Genomic DNA, 21,033 nt, shown 5'->3' with positions numbered 1-21,033 from the left:
TCACATAATACTGTATATACATGCTTTTAATAAAATGTAGAGACAAATACAAAATAAACCATTGCACAGTTTAATACTGAAAAACAATTTGATAAAGCTTGCTCAAAAATATCTGAAAATAAGCAAAATATTAAACATCAAAATAAAATCCTATATTACATTAACAACAACCATAAATTACAAGAACCCTGAAATCTTTTTAATCCAAATATTTGGTACATTTCAAATACACGGTTCCAGGCACCCAGTCTCATGCAGGTTAAATTTCATTAATGTCCATTGTCATTCATATTCATAATCCAAAAATACTGTGGAAATATAAAGCATCTGTCATCAAATCCTGATTAAGCTTGAGAACTGTACATTTTATTCTCTGTGACGCATTAATCTGGGTTAAGCATGCATGTTTTTTTTTCTGGGGCCTGCACAATAACATAAAAAATGATTAATTCTGAAAATTCAGAGAAGGTAATTATCATTTAATAGCTGAAAGAGACGTCACCAAGATTGCAGTTTTCTACACATCCCAGTGACTCCAGATGCTTTCTCTTGACTGGAGTGTTAAAGTGCCACAGAGTGATCAAGCAATGCATAGGAAAGTCATAAATAAATAAAAACGAACAACCAAATGTTAAAATCCTACACACACTTTTAAGATAAAATTAAAAAGCACAACACCAAGCATTTCAATTAAAACTACAGTGGCAAAAGGAATGAGAGAGAAATGTGGTGTGAAGTCTCCATACTGTCTGTGCAACATTTACAGAGATAGATATATACATATATATATGGATCTGGAACGCTATGTCTTCACATGTGATCATGAGAGAAGGTCCATTGGGAATTTTGCACATGAAACTGTTAAGCTCTTCTTCAAGAATGTCCGTAGCTGGTCACAAAGTCCAGAGGCACACCGACAGATAACTTTCTCGCATCATGCCATGCTATCCCTCTCCTCTGGTGTCCCGTTTGATAACTTATTCACTTTCTTAATGCCCTCTCCCATTGCTGTTGAGGTAAATACCCTGCCATGAAAGAGAGAAGAGACATTAACAACCAAAACAATCCAAGCTCGCCATTAGGTAGCACTGTGTTCTCAGAGACTAAAAACTATCTCCTAATTTCTCACTTGCAGCACCATAAGGTGACCAACAAAATGGACTCTAGAGCTAAAGCTGTGTTTTTAGACCAGATTTGCTTACTTGTGTGGACATGAAGGAAGCTGAACCTGGATCAGTAATGCTGTTCTGAAAAACTAAATGAAAACAGGTCCTGGAAAAATTCCAACTGTCCCAATTTTTGAGGAAAGCCCTTCAGCTAGCATACTCATAACTTATGTTTAATTAATAAAAGACAGAATGTTTCTTTCAAAATAAACCAAAGTCTTAATAATCGTTATAATTTCTAAGAAGGCTTAAACATTGAAAATGTACATATATTTTTCATACATGTAATTCACTTTCTGAACGATTTCTAGACCTTCTGATTCACAGACTGAAACATCTAAACCACCATAACATTCACATTTTCATTATTTTTTATTGGTCTTTTTTTGTGGGTTTTTTCCCCCCTTCCTAAGGGGGAGCACCAAATTGTATTATAAGTTTCATGTGTAATTAAAATAATAAATTATACATTACAAAAAAAATGTGACCATGAGTTCACTGGGTAAGCATTCTTTATCAGAGGCAAACATGGACAGAATGTTCTGAGACCAAGTGAGACACACACACACACACACACACACACACACACACACACACACACACAAAACTTCTTTGCTTTCCCACTCAATGCCCTTCTGTTCCTAATAATTATATGAACACAGCTTGGACTGCATATGGCCATACTGGTATCAACAAACTGTTCACTGATTAGATGAAAAACACATCTGAGGACCTACTGTTGTTGAACCAACACAGGGTTCATCTTTTGATATGCATTTTAATTTAGGTCATTTAAATGTACTGTATATTGTTTAATAGAGGAGAAAACATTGTTGATAATGTCATGGTTAAACAAACAACATCTCATGAATGAGCCCCAATGTAATATACAGTATGTCCATGTTATAAACATACCAATAAGCAGAGTTTCAAGGACACCATTAAGAGGACACTGAAGATTTCAGAAAGACAAGAGTCAAACTGGATGCAAATATGTCAAAGAGAGTTCAAATATAGTACATTGATACACTTTGGATAATGGCTAAATTACTTAAATTTTAGGATGCAATACTTCTGTAAATTCAATGGTTCTCGAGAAATCCAAAACTCATGCAACAGAATAGGATCTCAGCAGGGATCAACTTCAAGGAAACTGTGAAAACATTCACCACATGGCCAGAGGCTGCCATAGACTGCAGTGCCAAAACAGGTCTCCACTGAGACACAAAGCATAAAATGCCAGGAACCTGTTAAAGTCAGGTTATGTTAACAGGTGCCCTGACAGCCAGGACTCGGGGCAAAAATGCCACTAAAAGTGACAAAAACGTCCCCGAAATTCTTGTGTTTTATATCACGGAATGCAGAGGCTGGCCCCAATTGCAGAGTAAAATGGGACGTATTTATAAAAACAAAAGCCAACATAAACTTCCACAAGGGGGAAAAATAAAACATAAACAACCCCGTAGGGGAAAACGAACAATCCAGGGCTGGGGCAGATGGAAACAGGGAACCAGGACCAACCGGACCAGACAAGGCCCATGAGGAACAAACAGGACCAACTGACTACACAAGACTGACTGGATCACACAAGTCTGGAAACAAGACAAACTTGTGTGACTAATAAACTAATAATGGGCAAACAAGGAGGCGGGGTATGGCACAAGACAGAAAGACACGGAGCGATACAGAAACAAAACAAAGCAACGTTCTCTCACAAGGCAACAAAACACCCGAATGGTATGAGCGCACTTCGCCAAGACAATGAGGCAATATACGCCCATGCCAACCGACAAACAAGACGAAAGAATGCGTAGCAACGCCGAACAAAGCGATGCCACGTATTCTCACACTAAGCGAGACCTGAGCATACATCGCGAGGCAAACGCTACGCGATGCACGCAACAGGTGACAAAAACAAGTGTGTGTGTGAGTGTGTGTGTGTCCTGTGCGAGAGTTCAGCTACACACACACACCCGACACCTTAGACTGAAGTGACCGAACCTCAGCACTACATGAAGACAGCTCGCGACCCGGGTGCACAACGCAACGTGAGTGCGACGCGAGGCGCACCAGTGTTTGCGAGAGACAGACAAAATATTGCAGTGAGTGCGTGCTGCCAAGATGACATAAGCGTGATGCACCCATATCAATAACAGACAGACATGGAGCATGAGTGTCTGGATCCCAAAACAGACCAAAACCGAACCAGACAGGAAGTCAGGATCCAGACACCGTGCTCCCGACGTGAAACAAGATGGACTGAAGAGCACACAGCAGGGAATACAACTGAAACCGCGCGCTCACACAAAGACAGCCAACGAAACAAGACAGACATGGGATGATAATACCACGGTCCTGTCAGACAAAAACACAGTCTGACAGTGACACGACCGTGACAGTACCCCTCCCCCGGCATCCCAACACGGGAACATCAAACAATATACAAGACAGACAAATGAGCACTAACATAAAACAGAACACACAACAGAAAGGGAGGAAACAAAAGAGGGAACTTAAGGAAAGGGGCGGGGTCTGGCAGCCTGGGTGGAGGACTCAGGGTAGAGGCAGAGTCTGGTGGCCTGGGAGAAGGCCTCAGGGCAAAGGTAAGGTCTGGCGGCCTGGGAGGAGGCCTCAGGGCAGAGGTAGGGTCTGGCAGTCTGGGAGGTAGCATTAGGGCAGAGGGGACAGAGTACTGGGTGGAGGCCACTGGACAGGGTTCAGGAGGGAGCGGCTCAGGGGGCGGAGCCTAGAAGGCTCGGGGGAACCACCTCCGTGGCTGTGAACACTAGCAGAGACTGGGGAACGGTCCCTTTGGTCATGAGCAGTGACAGGGGAACCACCTCCATGGTCATGGGCACTGGCAGGGGAATAGCCTTTGTGGCTGTGAGCACAGGCAGTGTCAGGGAAATGGCCTCTGTGGCCAGGGGCACTGGCAGTGGCAGGAGAACAGCCTTCGTGGCTTTGAGCACAGGCAGTGACAGGGGAACGACCTCCGTGGCCGTGGGCACTGGCAGGGGAACAGCTTTCGTGGTTGTGAGCACAGGCAGTGACGGGAACGACCTCTGTGGTTGTGGGAACTGGCAGTGGCAGGGGAACAGCCTTGCTGTGGGAGCATGACCGAGGACGCTGCACTGGGATGGCCGAGGCTTCAGACACCGGCTCTGGGACGGACAAGGCTTCAGATGCTGGCTCTGGGACTGACGAGACTTCAGGAACTGGCTTGTTGACCATGGCATGCGTGGGCACTGGCTCGTTGGCCATGGCAGGCGTGGGTGCAAGCTTGTTGGCCGTGGCAGGCATTGGCACTGGCAGCAGCAGGGGAACGAACTCCATGGTCATGGGTGCTGGCAGCGACAGGGGAATGGCCTCCGTGGACATGGGCGCTGTCAGCGACTGAGGAGTAGGTGTCCTCCTCCTCCTCCTCCTCCTCCAGGCGGAGGGAAGTATGGCCACCGTCTCCAGGTGGTCAGCAGTGGTGGACTTGGCCGATGGGCTGGGCTTCCCTCTCCGCTTCCTCCTTTGAGGTGCAGGGGAAATGGCAGAGGCGTCCATCTCTGTGTGGGGATTGCCCTCTTCTTAGGGTTGGGATGAGGATGGGAAGTCTCCAGAGGCACCGGCTGTGATAACTTCCTCCCATTTAAGGGATTGCCTGACTGCCATGAGAAAGTACTCATCCTCACCCTGTTCTGGGACACAATATCTAATAGGTTCATTCAGACCTGCCCAAAAAAGATTAATTAGGCAGGTCTAATTGTATCCCAGACCCGAGGACAAAGACAAAAACTCTAGGGCATATACCCACATGGACTTGTCCTCCTGCCTTACCCCGTGCAGCCTCTTGACGTGCTCTGCATGCTGGCAAGCAGGAGAACCAGTTGAAGAAGAAAAAGAAAACTCTGCTGGGTCCATCTAGGCCAGTTTGTACTGTCACGGAATACAGAGGCAGGACCATTGCAGGGTAAAAGGGGATTTATTTATTAAAAATAAAAACCAACATAAACTCCCACAAGGAGTAAAAATAAAACATTAACAACCCTGTAGGGGAAAACGAACAATCCAGGGCTGGGGCAGAGGGAAACGGGGAGCCAGGACCAACCGGACCGGACAGGGATGGGATGAGGTACAAACAGGACCAACCGACTGGATCACACAAGACATACAAGACTTGACGAACTGGCACTGGACAGCAAACATGAGGAGACTAAAATAGGGAGAGAAATCAACAGGTTAACAAGACAGGGCAGGTGTTACTAATAAACTAATAATGGGCAAACAAGGAGGCGGGGTATGATGCAAGACACGTGGCGATACACACACCTGTCACAAGACAACAAAACACCTGAATGGCATGAGCGCACATCGCCAAGACAACGAGGCAATATACGCCCATGCCAACCAACAAACAAGATGAGAGAATGCGTAGCAACACCAAAAAAAAAAACATAAGATTCAGTTGAAGTCAGAAGTTTACATACACCTTAGTCAAATACATTTAAACTCAGTTTTTCACAATTCCTAACATTTAATCGTAAAAAACATTCCTTGTCTTAGGTCAGTTAGGAATTCTACTTTATTTCAAGAATGTGAAATATCAGGATAATAGTAGAGAGAATGATTTATTTCAGCTTTTATTTATTTCATCACATTCCCAGTGGGTCAGAAGTTTACATACACTTTGTTAGTATTTGGTAGCATTGCCTTTAAATTGTTTAACTTGGGTCAAACATTTTGGGTAGCCTTCAACAAGCTTCTCACAATAAGTTGCTGGAATTGTGGCCCATTCCTCCAGACAGAACTGGTGTAACAGTCAGGTCTGTAGTCTTCCTTGCTCGCACATGCTGTTTCAGTTCTGCCCACAAATTTTCTATCGAATTGAGGTCAGGGCTTTGTGATGGCCATTCCAATACCTTGACTTTGTTGTCCTTAAGCCATTTTGCCACAAATTTGGGGGTATGCTTGAGGTCATTGTCCATTTGGAAGACCCATTTGCGACCAAGCTTTAACTTCCTGGCTGATGTCTTGAGATGTCGCTTCAATATATCCACATAATTTTTCTTCCTCATGATGCCATCTATTTTCTGAAGTGCACCAGTCCCTCCTGCAGCAAAGCATCCCCACAACATGATGCTGCCAACCCCATGCTTCACTGTTGGGATGGTGTTCTTCAGCTTGCAAACCTCACCCTTTTTCCTCCAAACTTAACGATGGTCATTATGGCCAAACAGTTCAATTTTTGTTTCATTAGACCAGAGGACATTTCCCCAAAAAGTAAGATCTTTGTTCCCATGTGCACTTGCAAAGTATATTCTGGCTTTTTATGGCGGTTTTGGAGCAGTGGCTTCTTCCTTGCTGAGCAGCCTTTCAGGTTATGTTGATATAGGACTCGTTTTACTCTGGATATAGATACTTGTCTACCTGTTTCCTCCAGCATCTTCACAAGGTCCTTTGCTGTTGTTCTGGGATTGATTTGCATTTTTCGCACCAAACTATGTTCATCTCTAGGAGACAGAATGCGTCTCCTTCCTGAGCGGTATGATGGCTGCGTGGTCCAATGGTGTTTATACTTGCATACTATTGTTTTTACAGATGAACATGGTTCCTTCAGGTGTTTGGAAATTGCTTCAAGGATGAACCAGACTTGTGGAAGTCCACAATTTTTTTCTGAGGTCTTAGCTGATTTCTTCTGATTTTCCCATGATGTCAAGCAAAGAGGCACTGAGTTTGAAAGTAGGCCTTAAAATACATCCACAGGTACACCTCCAATTCAGTACACCTCCTATCAGAAGCTAACTGGCTAATTGTCTTGACATCATTTTCTGGAATTTTCCAAGCTGCTTAAAAGCACAGTTAACTTGTAATGTATGTAAACTTCTGACCCACTGGAATTGTGATGTAGTCAATTAAAAGTGAAACAATCTGTCTGTAAACAATTGTTGGAAAACTTACTTGTGTCATGCACAAAGTAGATGTCCTAAACAACTTGCCAAAACTATAGTTTGCTAATATGAAATCTGTGGAGTGTTTAAAAAATTAGTTTTAATGACTTCAACCTAAGTGTATGTAAACTTCTCACTTCAACTGTATATACTCCGAAAGAAAACCTATGTTAATAAATTGATTAAAGTGTTTAAGTATTTGACATAACTTTTTTTATATGATTAGAAAAAATATGCCCTCATTAAGGTAAAAAAAAAAAAAAATGCCCCTGAAAATCAAATCCAGGTGGCAAATATTGCCCCTTAATTGAAAGTTCATTTCTGAATTCTGTCTTAATTTTGGAGAGAACCTGACACTCTCAGATGTGGTGAGATCTTTGTTTTATTTTATGGAACGAGCATCGCACAAATAAAATCACCCCTGATTCAAAAAAAATTCTCATTTACATTTAGGAAATGTTAAAAGTTCTTTAAAAGGTAGGTGTATTTTCATCATCAGGCAAAGAAAAAAAATTTTCAGTCTCAACAAAAACTCCAGGCAAATGTTCATGCCCAGTGTTAAAGCTGAAATTATTCATTTCTCTGGCACTAATGTACCAAAAAGAAAAGAAAAAAAAAAACATTGTTTTCAAACAGCTTTCCCGAATATTCTTTCCATCTGTCATTAGTCAAACAAACAAACAGTCCCACTCCACTGGTTGAGTCAATGTTGCTGTGTCAGGTGGTTGGGATGCTCAAACAAACAGACCAATGTTTTGATTAGATTTTTTGAGGAAATCAACCTATGAATGGTTTTCTTTTAGTTATCCCAGCAAATTAAGCTGGGATAGTAGAAAGCATTTTAACACCTAAAAGTTACATACATCAGCATTGATAGTTCCACAGAAATGCACTGTTTTAATACAAAATCTTGTATATCTCAAATAATCGCTTTTGGTGTGAAAGGGCCTTAGAAGTTAAGCTGATATTGGAAATTGGAAGCCAAAAATTTGTCATTAAATAAAAGCAACAATGGGCAGTTTGAACCCAAACTCTGAAAGCTCATGAGAGTGTTGCTCTTCATTTCCATGGTTACCCTCATCCATCTTATCTGTGTTCTTCGTAAGACTCAATAAGGACAGCTGAATCAGGCCGCACCCAAGTTACCCAAAAAAGTTTCAGGAAAATAGGCCACAAGGCAGCACTCTGCTCATTCAGTTTGTGAGGAGGGGATGTGAGAGCAAAGCATGTTGTCCTGTAAGGCAGGTGGGAGACATAAGTGAGAGGAGGGGAAGGAGAAGAGGGGGGAAAGTGCAAGCAAGGAACAAGGACATATGAATTCACAGTGCTATTTTGGGAAGTGCTGGGATAAGGGGGTAGGGATGGATAGAGCACAAACCGCCTGAGGGGACGCTGAATGCGGGGTGAATGGGAGATGGGGACTTGGGGGAAGGGGGAGGGTGGGGGTTTGTCAAGGAACAGAACAAGACTTGGACATCAGGGAGTGGAGAGAAATGCGATCCACCGAGACCCTAGCAAGAAAATCAGAAGGATGGGAAAAGGGACAATGACTATAGAGATTGAAAGAGAGAAGCAAGACACAGCTATTAAAACACACTAAATTTGGCGAGGCAGCACAGATTAAGCAAGTGGCAAAGCTTTAGTATAAGGAGAACATGACCTGCATGGAAGCGAGGACAGGAGCATGTGTGCATGTAAATAAACTTGGGGCATGACAGGTGCTTTCAGCTAGGGCATGTAATGAGGATGGCTACCAGATCCTCCAATCAGGAGAAACCCCTCTGGGCTTCTCCTTGAGCCATGACAGGTGTCAGGATCATTGCAAGCCTGTGTGTGTAGCAGGTTGCAGCTGGTAATGGAGCGCAACAGGGCTACGGTATGTAACACCACTAGGTGTGGGTAAAAATACTGTTTTTCCGATTAATCGCGATCTTCATTTGAACAATCTCAATATCGATTCTTAAATCCCAAGATCGATCTTTCACTCAATGCGCAACCCTCTACTTCAATGAGAGGAAATCACTCACATTTGCAACCAAATTTCGCACTATTTGACTAAAGTGAATATATTTGGCAACTGGTGGGTAAATGTTAACATTTCACTCACCAGTAATTGTGTAGTTTAGTCATGAAGTGATCAGCAGCGAGATCCTTTCACAGCGGGTTGAGAGTAAAAGTTAATCAAGCGCATCCAAGACGAGATCCACGCAACCCATTTGTCATTGAATACTGTCTCTTTTAATACCCTTTCTGTTCTACAGTCAGTTGTTGATCAAAAACAAAACAAAAATTCATTCTTATCATGCATCGCACAGATGAGGTAAAGCCATTCGAGTCCTCTCTAGTTAACATGCGCTAGTTTAACATGGGAAATCTGTATCAATAGCCAGCCCTAGCACGCACGCTCACACATAGACAAAGACTATAATTACTTGACTCTCTAATGTAAAATTAAAGAGTTATTATTGAGCCTCACTTAAAAATCTTGAGTAACAGTCTCCTATCAGCTCTTCTCCATCTGTTGTGTGCAAAAATGGTCACTTGATATCACTGGTTCTCTGTGCTTTAAAATGCTTTACTTATTGCTTTTTATGCCTTTAAATAGACAAAACAGTTGAAAGCAACAGAAAGGTAAGAGGAGAGAGAGGGGGACACAATGCAGGCATCGAACCTGCGTTCCCCTGGAAGCATCACATCTCCATCATTTCAAGAGCATGTGTGCTACGTCACAGCTATTTTAAAAATGTTTTAAATGTCGAAAATACCACACTGACAGAAAGAAAACTAAAAACTATTATGTTCACACATATTTCACTCCATCACACACTGTGTTCATTAATTTGCAGATTTCTATCATATACACTCACCGATTACTTAATTACGAACACTTCTACACCTTATTTATGCGATTATCTGATCAGTCAATCATGTGGCAGCAGTTCAATGCATAAAATCATGCAGCTGAGGCTGCAGTGGGCCTACCATCTGTGTACCTCAGCATAAATCAAGATTTATCAGACCAGGCTATGTTTTTCCAGTCTTTAACTGTCCAGTTTTGGTGAGCCTGTGCCCACCACAGCCTCAGCTTTCTGTTCTTGGCTGACATAAGTAGAACCCGACGTGGTCTTCTGCTATTGTAGCCCATCTGCCTCAAGGTTTGACATGTTGTGCATTCTGAACTTCTGTTCTGCTCATTACAACTGTACAAATGGGTCATCTGAGTTACAGTAGCCTTTCTGTCAGCTTGAACCAGTCTAGCCATTCTCCGTTTACCTCTCTCATCAACAAGGTGTTTCTGTCTGCAGAACTGCCGCTCACTGGATGTTTTTTGTTTTTGGCACCATTCTGATGGTTGATGTGAACATTAATTGAAGCTCATATCTGCATGATTTTATGCATTGCACTGCTGCCACACGATTGACTGATTAGATAATCGCATGAATATGTAGGTGTACAGGTGTACCTAATAAAGTGCTCGGTGAGTGTAGATGCACAAGCAGCTGTTTGTTTAAGTAGGATTGGGCATGTGTTTAATGGCATTTATCATTTCTTACACATTGTCCATCTCCATGTCGTCTTCTTCAACAGACAGCAGTAGATAGGGGTTGTAGGATGCCGGCTGGAATTTGTGTCCGGTTAAAAAGAAGAAGGTCAGAGTGGCCAGCTCATCCAACAGCTAAGAAAAGGAGGAAATACTAAATGTATTAACTCTGAATGATTGTACATGTGTTTATTTGTGAAATTCGTGTTTTTCTTTGAATGTTGAAAATTATCAGGGTTTGTAAAAATCCATGAATGGATTTTATTAACAGTTTTATTAATCATTTCATTTATTAAATTGCTGACACTAACCTCAAAGCCTAACTTAATGATGCTAATTGATGACACCTTGGCTGCGTCCAAAGTTGCACACAGTCAAGAGTATGTACTGCATTTGATTATTAACATATTTCTCGGCCAGTAAAAAAGTACATTCTTTAGGCATGCAGGTGAGTAGTATGCATACAGTCATACAGTAAACACAGGAATAGTCCCGTGACCCAAATATATGATGTAGTAACAACAACAACTGCAAAAATAATACACTATGGTTTCGTAAAAACACTTTTGTTCAAACATTTACTACAGACAAATCAAACAGATAATTAGGACAGCAGATAAAAAAAAGCAAGAACCATGCTTTATATTCCCTTGGTGATGCCTGTCATAGACTGTTGACGTGCATTTGGAAGAACTTCCTGAAGATTTACATAAGAATTTGGCTTGTCACATGGACTTATTGCACAAAATTTTGTAAGCCTCTAAGGAAAGTTTGCGTAACTGAAGGAAGACGAAACAGACACCAGTCTCCATTAACTTCCCTTAATGAAAAAAGTTCAAAACAGTATATTGTTTTGAACTTGCATGCATTCAGTGTGAAAGGGGTCCATTGGGATGCATTGTTTTGTTTTAACATCTTTAAAGTCTATGCTTGTTGTGAATTAAGTCTTTACTGCACTTTTATTAATTTTTCATAAAAGTTTTCTGTTAAATTCGTAAAGATTGACAAAAGCTGCTATCACTCACCTGGTAGAGCCACTTCCACTGGAAGGGGACAATGACCTTGATGAGACTGGCAATGATGCGGGTGAAATAAATATAGCATACAATCTGTGAAAGAGAAAGAAAGAGCAGGTGAGAAAAGAACATAGTGACAGAGGAGTGATACATTTATCTAAAGGATTAGATAAATGCTTAAATTATGGTAGATAAGACATTGAAATGCAAAGACGGCATACACTGACAAAGGTGAATTTTCATAAGGGAACATTTCCAATACTATAATAGACAGATGTCACTCAGGGTCATCAACCAAATGGTGCAACGAATATGTTGGCATTTGTTAATCGCTATGATAATTAAACCCTTTGGGGTGATGCAGTTGAGTGGAATTCACATCGAGGCAGCCTGTAATTTCTTAAGTGCAATACATTTCCATGAAAGTCCTGTATTTATACAGCCTCTGATGAATGAATGCATTTAAAAAAAAGAGACTACTGTCACTATTTAATACATCTAGGAGAAATAATAAGTCTAATAAACGTGCCATGACAGAGAGTCAACCCCACACAGAAGCAAGCACCAGGCACGTTTCCATTTGAAAGCTGTGTGTCTGAATGTCTGGATAAGAGTGAGAATGACAGATAGTAAGAGATGGTGAAGTGAATACATACCATCACATAGTAGTGCCTAAAAAGTTTCAGTTGAGCCAGATTGATGGCAGCTACAAAGAGAAAGACAAAAGCCAAACCATTAAGATTAAAGCAGAGAGAGTGGACGAGTTGTCCTGTTACCGTTCATGCTTCAATTACTGTGGTTCTCGCTCCTGCTGTGAAAACGGTTTGAATTTTTTTTTTTTTATTGTGAGGGAGAAGCAGAAGATGAAAGTGCTTGGCAGCACTGAAACAATTATTATTTGAGGGGGAAAAAAAGAGAGTGGTGACTATCTGGAGAGAACTTTTTTAGGTATATTTTCAGTATAGCATTATACTAATATTTATAGTAGAACTTATGTACTGTATATTGTTGCACGACCATGCTTTGCTTTTGTATTATAATAGTATTTGGTGTCTGAAATATTGTGGCTAAATATGACCAATTTTGTGATTTTTTGGAGAGAGCATCATTTTTCCAGTAGCAAAAATTAGGACACAAACACTGGGGCTATGGGAATAACCTGCTTGATTCAGAGTTCTGATCACACACGCACGCTGCTCGTTCATAAACCCAAAAATACTGGTTGGAAAAAAACATTGTAAGCATTTTGTTAACAGACATTCTTAGGGATCACAAAAACTTTCAAATAAAGACAGCATAACCTGAAATCACCTTTTTTTTCTAGCTAATGCAAAAGTCTGAGACAAAGCACAGCAAGAAGTTGTAAAACTCTCTCCATATAGTGTTCTTTCTTAGCAGGGGGTTTAATTTTTTTTTTTTTTTACATACTATATGATTAAACCACTAGTCTGGGATAATTGTTCGCTCATTTTCCGGCTATATGTTACAAGTTTAACTTGAAGCAACTAGACTGTCTTGTATCCGATCAGATGAAATATTTCATCAGTATGTAAGGAAGTGTTAAGGCTTGAGATATTAAAGAACAATGTAGTCCCAAGCCACAGGAGATGTTAATGGTCTCAAAATAAAAAGTTTTAAAAATCGGCTAAAATTCAATCTGTTGAATTCATTAATATAAAACAGTTAGACTCATTTGTACAAACAAATGTACAGGAAGAAAATAAGACAGAATATTATTTCTGTTTTATTATAGTTACTTTTTCTGTACACTGCTTTTTGTTATTTGTATTGATGCTTTGGTAATAGTGTACAAAACAGTCATGCTAATTATGTGCTTTAAAATCAATTATTAAGCTGGAATACAGGTCATGCAAGCATGTACATTCATGTAAAAACTGCCTCACTAATATCAGACTTGTTGGGAGGGGTTTTGGCATCTTCTTCCCAGATGATGGAATTTGCACAGATCCCTTGCTGCAGGGTTAAATCTGTATTTCCATTCCCTGGATTTGGGGGTAGGATAAAGTCATATCCCAGGTTGGTTTCTCTGAGCTATGACATTTACAAGCTGCCTGGCATCTGCTGTCACAACAGGCAACCGTGCAAGGTGGCAGAGCACATGCAAGAAACAGCATCACTGGCAGGATCAGTTTTTCCACCCCAAAACCATCAAGCAATAAAAGAGAAATTTCTCAGTAAATATTTTTACTAGCACAATCCCAACTAGTGGTAGACTGATATATCGGTTTTACCGATTAATCAGTGCCGATAGTTGCTTTTTGGAACTATCTATGCTGATAGTTGCAAATAGTTGGCCGATTAATCAGTTATCGGTCTTTTCCACCACCTTGGTTATCGGTATCGACAAAATCCACTCTCGGTCGACCTCTAGTCCCGTAAAGTGAGTTACAGTCAAAATGTAATAACTACACCTTCACAGTGCATCATGGTAGTGTGCCATCGCTTTGAGGCACGTTTCGTGGGCTTTATTGTCCGCGGTTCTCTGATTGGTGAAGCTTTCTCTGCTGGACCATGGGTAATGTCGTTTTGTTTTGCCATGAATTACGATTTTTAAACATTGAAGTTGAAATAACGCATACGGATGGCTTCAATGGAAGCATATACCACTGATGAACAACCTCGTAGCTCAAGGTAGGTCTGCCTCTAAAGGTTTATTAGTTATTATTGAAAGTCAATTCATCTATGGGATAAATGAATGGGATTTTTATTTCTGGAACCAGACTGTAGAGCTCTCTGGTGCTCATGAAGCTCCAGCAGACTCCCAGAGATGCAGGGCATCCGGGCGGGACCCAAAATTACATGTTTAGAGTCTCTTGTCCAATGAACATCGATCTTTCGCTCCACTGATCTCAGTGGGACACGTATCTGCCTTAGACTTCTATGGGCTGTGCGTCCATTAACCCCGACGGACAGAATGGTACGAACATAGCGAAAGTGTTGTATGCTATTGCACACTTTTGTTACATAACATAATGAACTGGGACCATAATTATTTAAATTATTGAGAGATTATATGCAATTTGATAAGCATGTCATTGAAAAATTTTAATGAAATTTTAAGGGAAGCAGTGCTTCCCATGTAGTCTTAAAGCAATCGCCACTGGTAAACTTGTGTTTCAGCATCATGTCTTGAACTGTGCATTCTGGTGGACAGCACAATGGCGTAAAGACTTATGAATAAAGTGTTCATAAAGCGGGTTATGAATAAATTATGTAGAGAAGAGCTAACAGTGACAGCTCAAACTACCAAAGAAAGCATTAGGAAACTCATTTAAAATGACTTAAAAGTTGCAAAAAATTAGCAACAGCATTCACAGATGATCGTAAGAAGCCCCTTAAAAATGCTAGATATGAATTTTGTATGAGAATGTTTCTGTGTATTAACAACATAGGTATCATCAATGGCAGTTTTTTCTATAATTCTGATTGAAAATTGCTCTGTTATTTCAACATACCTTTCCCGTCTGTCGCTGATGCCTCTTGTAAATGTCTTATGGACCTACCAATCCAACACAAACATTAGACGACAAAACATCAAACAAAAGGAATGGTCAAATCAACTACTAAAAGATTAAAAAGCAATAAGAGCTAATCATATATTCCTATGATACAAACATTGGGTCTATTAGCCTAGAAATTATATAATTAAAAAAAAAAAAAAGTAATCTGGGCCACATCAAAAGGACAGGCAAGAAGACCACTTACCAGACGACTGGAAAGAGAATTGCCCCGCAGCACAGCAGATCTACCAGAAACAGGATCTCCATCCACAGACCATACTCGCTGGAGCCCTCCTCTGTGGACTCAATAATGATGTATGCCACATTGGCCAGAACCTGATATCACAAGGCCAAAACTGTAACATTACAATCATTACTACTCTGTTATCCTCAGAGGCTAGTAGTACCATATAGTGTACATATCTGCTAATGTTTTAAAAACATATTTTAATGTTTCATCACACATTTTAATGTACCTTTAGTCACCACACAACACTTTGCAGAAACACTACTCTGAGCGGGTGTTTACAAGTAAACAAAAAGACCAATACCTGCAGGGGAATGACAATCATGAAGATCTTCTTGTCCTTATCTGAGAGGATATGCTTGACAAAGGCCCAGCCGGTTCCTATTAATGCTATAGTAATGAACAACAGCGCCCCCTTTAGTCTGCACAAAACAAAAAGTTTGCTAGTAAATGATGGTACAGGGACTTTTACCTAAAACACCAATCACGACTTAACTACTTTTTCTGAGAGCAAAAACATATCTATGCAGTCATGTTGATTCAGGGTTTTTCTTATTTGACAGTACCGTATTCCCGGCTTGAACTTACAGGTGAGTAATGTAATAGACCACAGCCCAGCCTTCGATAGGAAAGCCCTGATTGGAAATGTAGTAGTAGTCAATCTGTAACACAAGAATATAATGTTGGAAAAACCAATAAAATGAATAGAATCAGCCTGCTTTTTGCTTCAGGTACCTAGCTCCAGCATTGTTGAAGACCTTATCTGAACAAATTATCACGGCTTTGCATGTACAGTATACTGTCTTTTATAGATCAATGCATGCAGAAAGTCATCCCAATCTCTCTGCCTTTAAACCGGTTACTAAAAATCATGGTCAATACAATTGTATGGTTCACAGTGCAGATGGATATGGTTTATAAATTATGATTTAAAGGGGTAATGACATGTCTTTTTTTATTCTAATATGTTCCTTGAGGTTCACTTTTTGGTTTTGGTACTGCTTCTCCTTTAAGACTTGACAGTAAACACCCACTCTTATGACTGGCTCTTGACTGACCTGCTCGCTCCTTGCATCTCACTGCTCACCGCTACTGGGCAGGGCTACGGAAGTGATCAGGTAAAGTAGTCATTGATGTGTTGTTGTGGAGGTAGTCAGATGCAAATGTCTACCACAGTCACATCATCTCAATGTGGAGGAAATAGAGAACGAACCGTTGAGGCAGCTTGGTTTCAACAAATTATAATTTTTTTTTATTTTTTTGCAGTGAGGAGGAAGTTTTGAGTTCTGAAACTTACAGTATGTTTTTATAGTACAATGACCTCTTATATATTAAAAAAAATCAAGGATTTGATTCCTCATGTCATGACCCCTTTAACCCATCCCTTGATTGATGGTACAGGGTATAACTCACACTTTTCAAGAGGCAGCAACATCAGAGTGATGTTGATAAAAAATGTCCTGTAATATACAGTATATGCACAGTTTATATATATATAATCACTGTCACTCATTAAAATAGATATTCTGAGCTTTGGATCCTGCCAAACAACTTTTTTTTTTTTAATATATCCCAGAAGCTTCACAAAAAAACCCAGACCTGTTCACATATGAAAATAAAAGAGGTCACAGGGCAAAAACTCACCGCATGGAAAATAAGGGAAAGTGATTTTGTGAATGGAAGAGCAGCCATCAGCCAATGTATCTTGTAAACATCAGCACTTTAAGACACAAAGCAAGAAAAGTACACACAGTAAATCAATAATCTGTTTGACTTATTTTTAATGTACACAATACCAGAAATGTTTTTGCTGCCCTCTACTGGTCATTTTTTGTAAGAGGTACAAAACAGCCAAACAGAAAATTTAACTATGCAAAATAAATACAAGTTAAACCTTCTACTTTAGCACTTACCTATTAGTGCGCAAAACATGAACCCACAGGGAGCCAATGAGGAAGAAGAACATGGACATGCAGATGTAAAGTTTAGGCAAAGGAATCTCTCCAGCAGAGAGGTAGCTGTCTGGATTCTTCTCCTCTATGTTGATCTGAAATCATATCACATCATTTTAACTTGCAACAGTTCCACATTATAAACATAAAAAGGTGATTCCACATGTTAAAAGGCATTTAATCTACCTTGGTGGCTTTTCAGTGGGAGTCACCAATTATTATACAATTTCAAATTTGGTTAGAATTCAAGCAAATTGCATATTATAAAATATGGATTGTTTCAGTTCTCGATGCAATACAGCGTTCCAGCTGTACAAAAATACACAATACTATAACAGTTATGATTTGAAACACCTGTTCACATACTGCAGCTATTGTGTATATCACTGCGCAGTACCCAGTGAACAATATTATGTTATTGTTTTTACATGTCAGGGATTGTTTTGTAGAGGAAAGATGGCACTTAATGAATTTCCTTTATAAAATAATGTTAATTAAGAATTCTATTCCTAATATTTTATTATGTAGTATCCATTTGCAACATTGTGAGACAAGACACAGCTGAAGGAGGTTCAATGATTGCATGACATTTATGGTCATTGGAACTCACATCAATGCTGAAAGTCAGCACACCTGACATTGAGCTGTCCTGGTTTATTGGCAAGGAGTAGCAGTTATAGAAATAGAAGTTATAAAGGCCCTGCTGTTCGTCTCTTGTGACATTGAAGTGAAACTAAAAAGAAGAACAAGTCAGTCAGTTCACAGTTCACAATTAGGTAAAGGTTAAAAGTAGTAAACTTAGAAACCTTGGAAAATCTTGAAATGGACAGACATGGGTTGAGTTGCAGAGGTTTAAATATCACAGAGCCCCTTGAGCTCTAAGCAACAGGTATTTCAGTTCTTCCAGAAGGAAACTATGAGATTCTTGTCCTGTAACACTACCATGCTAAATTATTTAATAAATGTAAATCTAAGCTAAAGTACAAGATGTTTGACCTACCTGAAAAGAGTAGACTTGGTCCTTGCTCTGAAGGGGATAGGTATCTTCTGCCTTGTTCTGGAGCGGAGTTACAAAATCAAAATCAGTTAATGCACAATTAAGAGTAGACTCACAAGGCAGACATTTTAAGACTATGTATAGTCCTGTGATCCATATTGCGCTAAGTTTTTTAGGCAGGTCTTACCTCAACATCTCGCTTGGATTTAGCAACCCCTGCAAATTAAATGGAGAAGTGAATGGAAAAACTTCACTGAAACTAGACTGACACCAAATATGAATGTGAACCAAAGATACAATTTCTTTACATGACAGGCTTTCTTGTACAATATAAATGAGAACAGCTCAAAATGAAAGACTGCAACACAAACACAATTTAAAACTTTGCCCATTTGCAGCCATATTTTCATAAAAAATATGACTGTCTTGAAATTAATGAGCACAAAAAATTGGAGAATGTCCTGGAAAACATCCGAACACAAACAGCAGAATTACACATAATCTCAACAGACTTCCACAGTTCTGTGGAAAAAGTCTATATTTAGGGTAGTTCTGGAGGTAATGCTCATTTAAGTGTTTTGGACAGCCATAAAGTGGGTCTGAGGAAATAACCCATGATGTGATTGACAGTTCAGTAAAGAGAGACTTACCCTCAGGCTGAGATCCGTCATCTGGTGTCTTGTCTGGGACCTCTTTCCCATGCTCAGCCTGCAGTTTATCCTCTGTGTTTTTAAGCAAGACAGATATAATGTTGGGAAACACACCTGACTCTGCTGAAGTCTTCTTCCTCACTCTGTGGGTATTGCAAGTCAAAGCAGGGCATTCAGAAACTGCATAATACTTCCAGACTGATTTTAATTTTAACTTTAATGAGAGAAGGTTAAAGTAACAGCTACATCAAAATAGAACAAGCAGTTTTTTTTTTTTTTTTAAAGCCCACTCACAGTTTATTTTTGAAGTCCAGCAAGAGAAGAACTCCTGCAAAATTACTGCTTGGATCTTTTTTCAGAGGACAATAGTCAAGACCTTCATCCTGTATGTTTAAAAGACAGATAAAAAAAATTATTTAACTTTACTGAAAGATCATCCAACAAATTACACATTTAACATTAGATTTAATTTAATATTATATGGTATGACTCATGTCATACTTCTGAGAGAGCCTTAATTTGCATTGCAAAAAAATAAAAAATAAAATAAAAAAACACAACAACATTCAAATCATACCCTGTTAATTTATGCAATTAAAGAATCTACAGGCACAGTTATCAAATGTGACACCCAAACTATAAAGCAACTAAGATTAATATTTTCAGTTTCATTATGCATTCAGTTTGTAATAGAATTTAAATTTATACGATATATAGAAAAATAACATATTTTATTCAAATGGACATAAGACAGATACTAACCAGATATGTGGAGAAGCCATTATTGCTCGCGCGATCTAAACTGAAACCAATCTGTAAAAACAATCACATCAGAAACAGTGAGAAAGACGTTTATGGGTCATAAATAAACCTCACATCATCCAGTGTTTTCCTGATCAACACACTCTAATTTACATCAGGTGATGGTCAACATTTACTTCGTGTTCGGAGTAATTCTGAGGCATAATGTTTTGCATAGAGCGAGAAAGACATGGCATCATTACAATGAGAGGCATTATTACGGTGCATTGAATGAATCTCAAAGCCGACAATGTGACTGACAGGGAAGAGAATCTCACCGTGGAGCTGTCAATGTTATCCGTCTTTCCATGAGAGAAGCTTAAGCTGTTCATACTCATGCTCATGTAACCATCTTTATAAAAGCCGAATGTATTCAGATGGACCCGTTGACGGATGTCATCCTGAGACATAACAAATGTATTTAGTGGCGAAGGACTCTGAATCATTCGCTTAATGTGGCTTTCACTATCAAAACAAAACGATCATGATTATGATCATAAGACAGCAGCATCTGTTGCTATTCAGTATCAGTGATGATAACACAGCAGTAACTCTTTCTGTTTTTATATTTCCATGTACATTCTAAGCATTTTGTACACATACCTTAAGAATGAGGTGATGGAGTCGACATTGACTTTCTATGATAAGAGCCATAATAATTGCATTTATAACTGTAAATATACACCTCTTCCCGGACGCCATTTTTAAAACCGCTATCGAGTTATTATTTCCGGCTCACTGAGATACTGAACGACGCCCTCTAATGGCAAGGTTGGGTAATAAAAACAGTCATCGTACCTTCAAAAGTTTCTTAAATGAATAGTTCACCCAAAAATGTAAATTATCTCATCATTTACTCACCCTCATGCCATCCCAGATGTGTGTGATTTTCTTTCTTATTTTTTTTTTCTCACACAAAAACATGCATTGAGAAAATGAGAAGATACGAACTAAATAAAACAAAAAGGTAAATATCTATGAAAACAATTGTCTTTACAGACTGAGGTGACGTAACAACTTGTACATAGATGTACATGAAAACAACAACAACATGCAAATTATTGGCATAGGGGCTTTACATAATTTTTAAGGCATCAAAATACACATACATACACACACATTGAATGCACTGTCTCTACATCAGTATTACCAATTAGCATATGTTTCAGTTAACAACATTAAATCTTACTCTCATCGTTAGTTGGA

General features: G+C 39.6%; 1 protein-coding gene across 3 annotated transcripts; it reads right to left on the bottom strand.

The window, feature by feature from the left end:
- Window positions 1–56: 56 nt before the first annotated feature.
- LOC127440174 (protein GPR107-like) lies at window positions 57–20,577 on the bottom strand. 3 transcript variants are annotated; one of them, XM_051696629.1, is made up of 18 exons: window positions 20,431–20,577; window positions 20,106–20,228; window positions 19,789–19,839; window positions 19,321–19,409; window positions 19,027–19,169; window positions 18,564–18,592; window positions 18,380–18,436; window positions 17,990–18,112; window positions 17,341–17,474; window positions 17,072–17,147; window positions 16,016–16,089; window positions 15,732–15,849; window positions 15,386–15,516; window positions 15,136–15,179; window positions 12,316–12,365; window positions 11,669–11,752; window positions 10,657–10,778; window positions 57–1,025 (listed from the first exon to the last, which is right to left on the bottom strand). In XM_051696629.1, the coding sequence occupies exons 1-18, from the start codon at window positions 20,527–20,529 to the stop codon at window positions 935–937; spliced, it is 1,638 nt and encodes a 545-aa protein (XP_051552589.1). In that variant the 5' UTR covers window positions 20,530–20,577; the 3' UTR covers window positions 57–934. The 3 variants fall into 3 exon arrangements, with proteins under 3 accessions (XP_051552589.1, XP_051552590.1, XP_051552591.1); XM_051696630.1 differs by having other exon boundaries at window positions 20,106–20,292; window positions 20,431–20,559; XM_051696631.1 differs by lacking the exon at window positions 20,106–20,228 and having other exon boundaries at window positions 20,431–20,537.
- Window positions 20,578–21,033: the final 456 nt, after the last annotated feature.

The sequence above is a fragment of the Myxocyprinus asiaticus genome, chromosome 4 (genome assembly GCF_019703515.2).
Source record: "Myxocyprinus asiaticus isolate MX2 ecotype Aquarium Trade chromosome 4, UBuf_Myxa_2, whole genome shotgun sequence".
Classification (NCBI taxonomy): Eukaryota; Metazoa; Chordata; class Actinopteri; order Cypriniformes; family Catostomidae; genus Myxocyprinus; species Myxocyprinus asiaticus.
This window is presented reverse-complemented; position numbering and strand designations above follow the sequence as displayed.

Excerpts from the sequence above, each read along its gene's own strand:
- LOC127440174 (XM_051696629.1), bottom strand. The coding sequence starts at position 20,529 with ATGGCGTCCGGGAAGAGGTGTATATTTACAGTTATAAATGCAATTATT. Across the intron at positions 19,410-19,788 it reads ATGGCTTCTCCACATATCTG|GATGAAGGTCTTGACTATTG; the intron begins GTTAGTATCTGT and ends TTAAACATACAG. Across the intron at positions 18,593-19,026 it reads TGACGGATCTCAGCCTGAGG|GGGTTGCTAAATCCAAGCGA; the intron begins GTAAGTCTCTCT and ends TTTAATTTGCAG.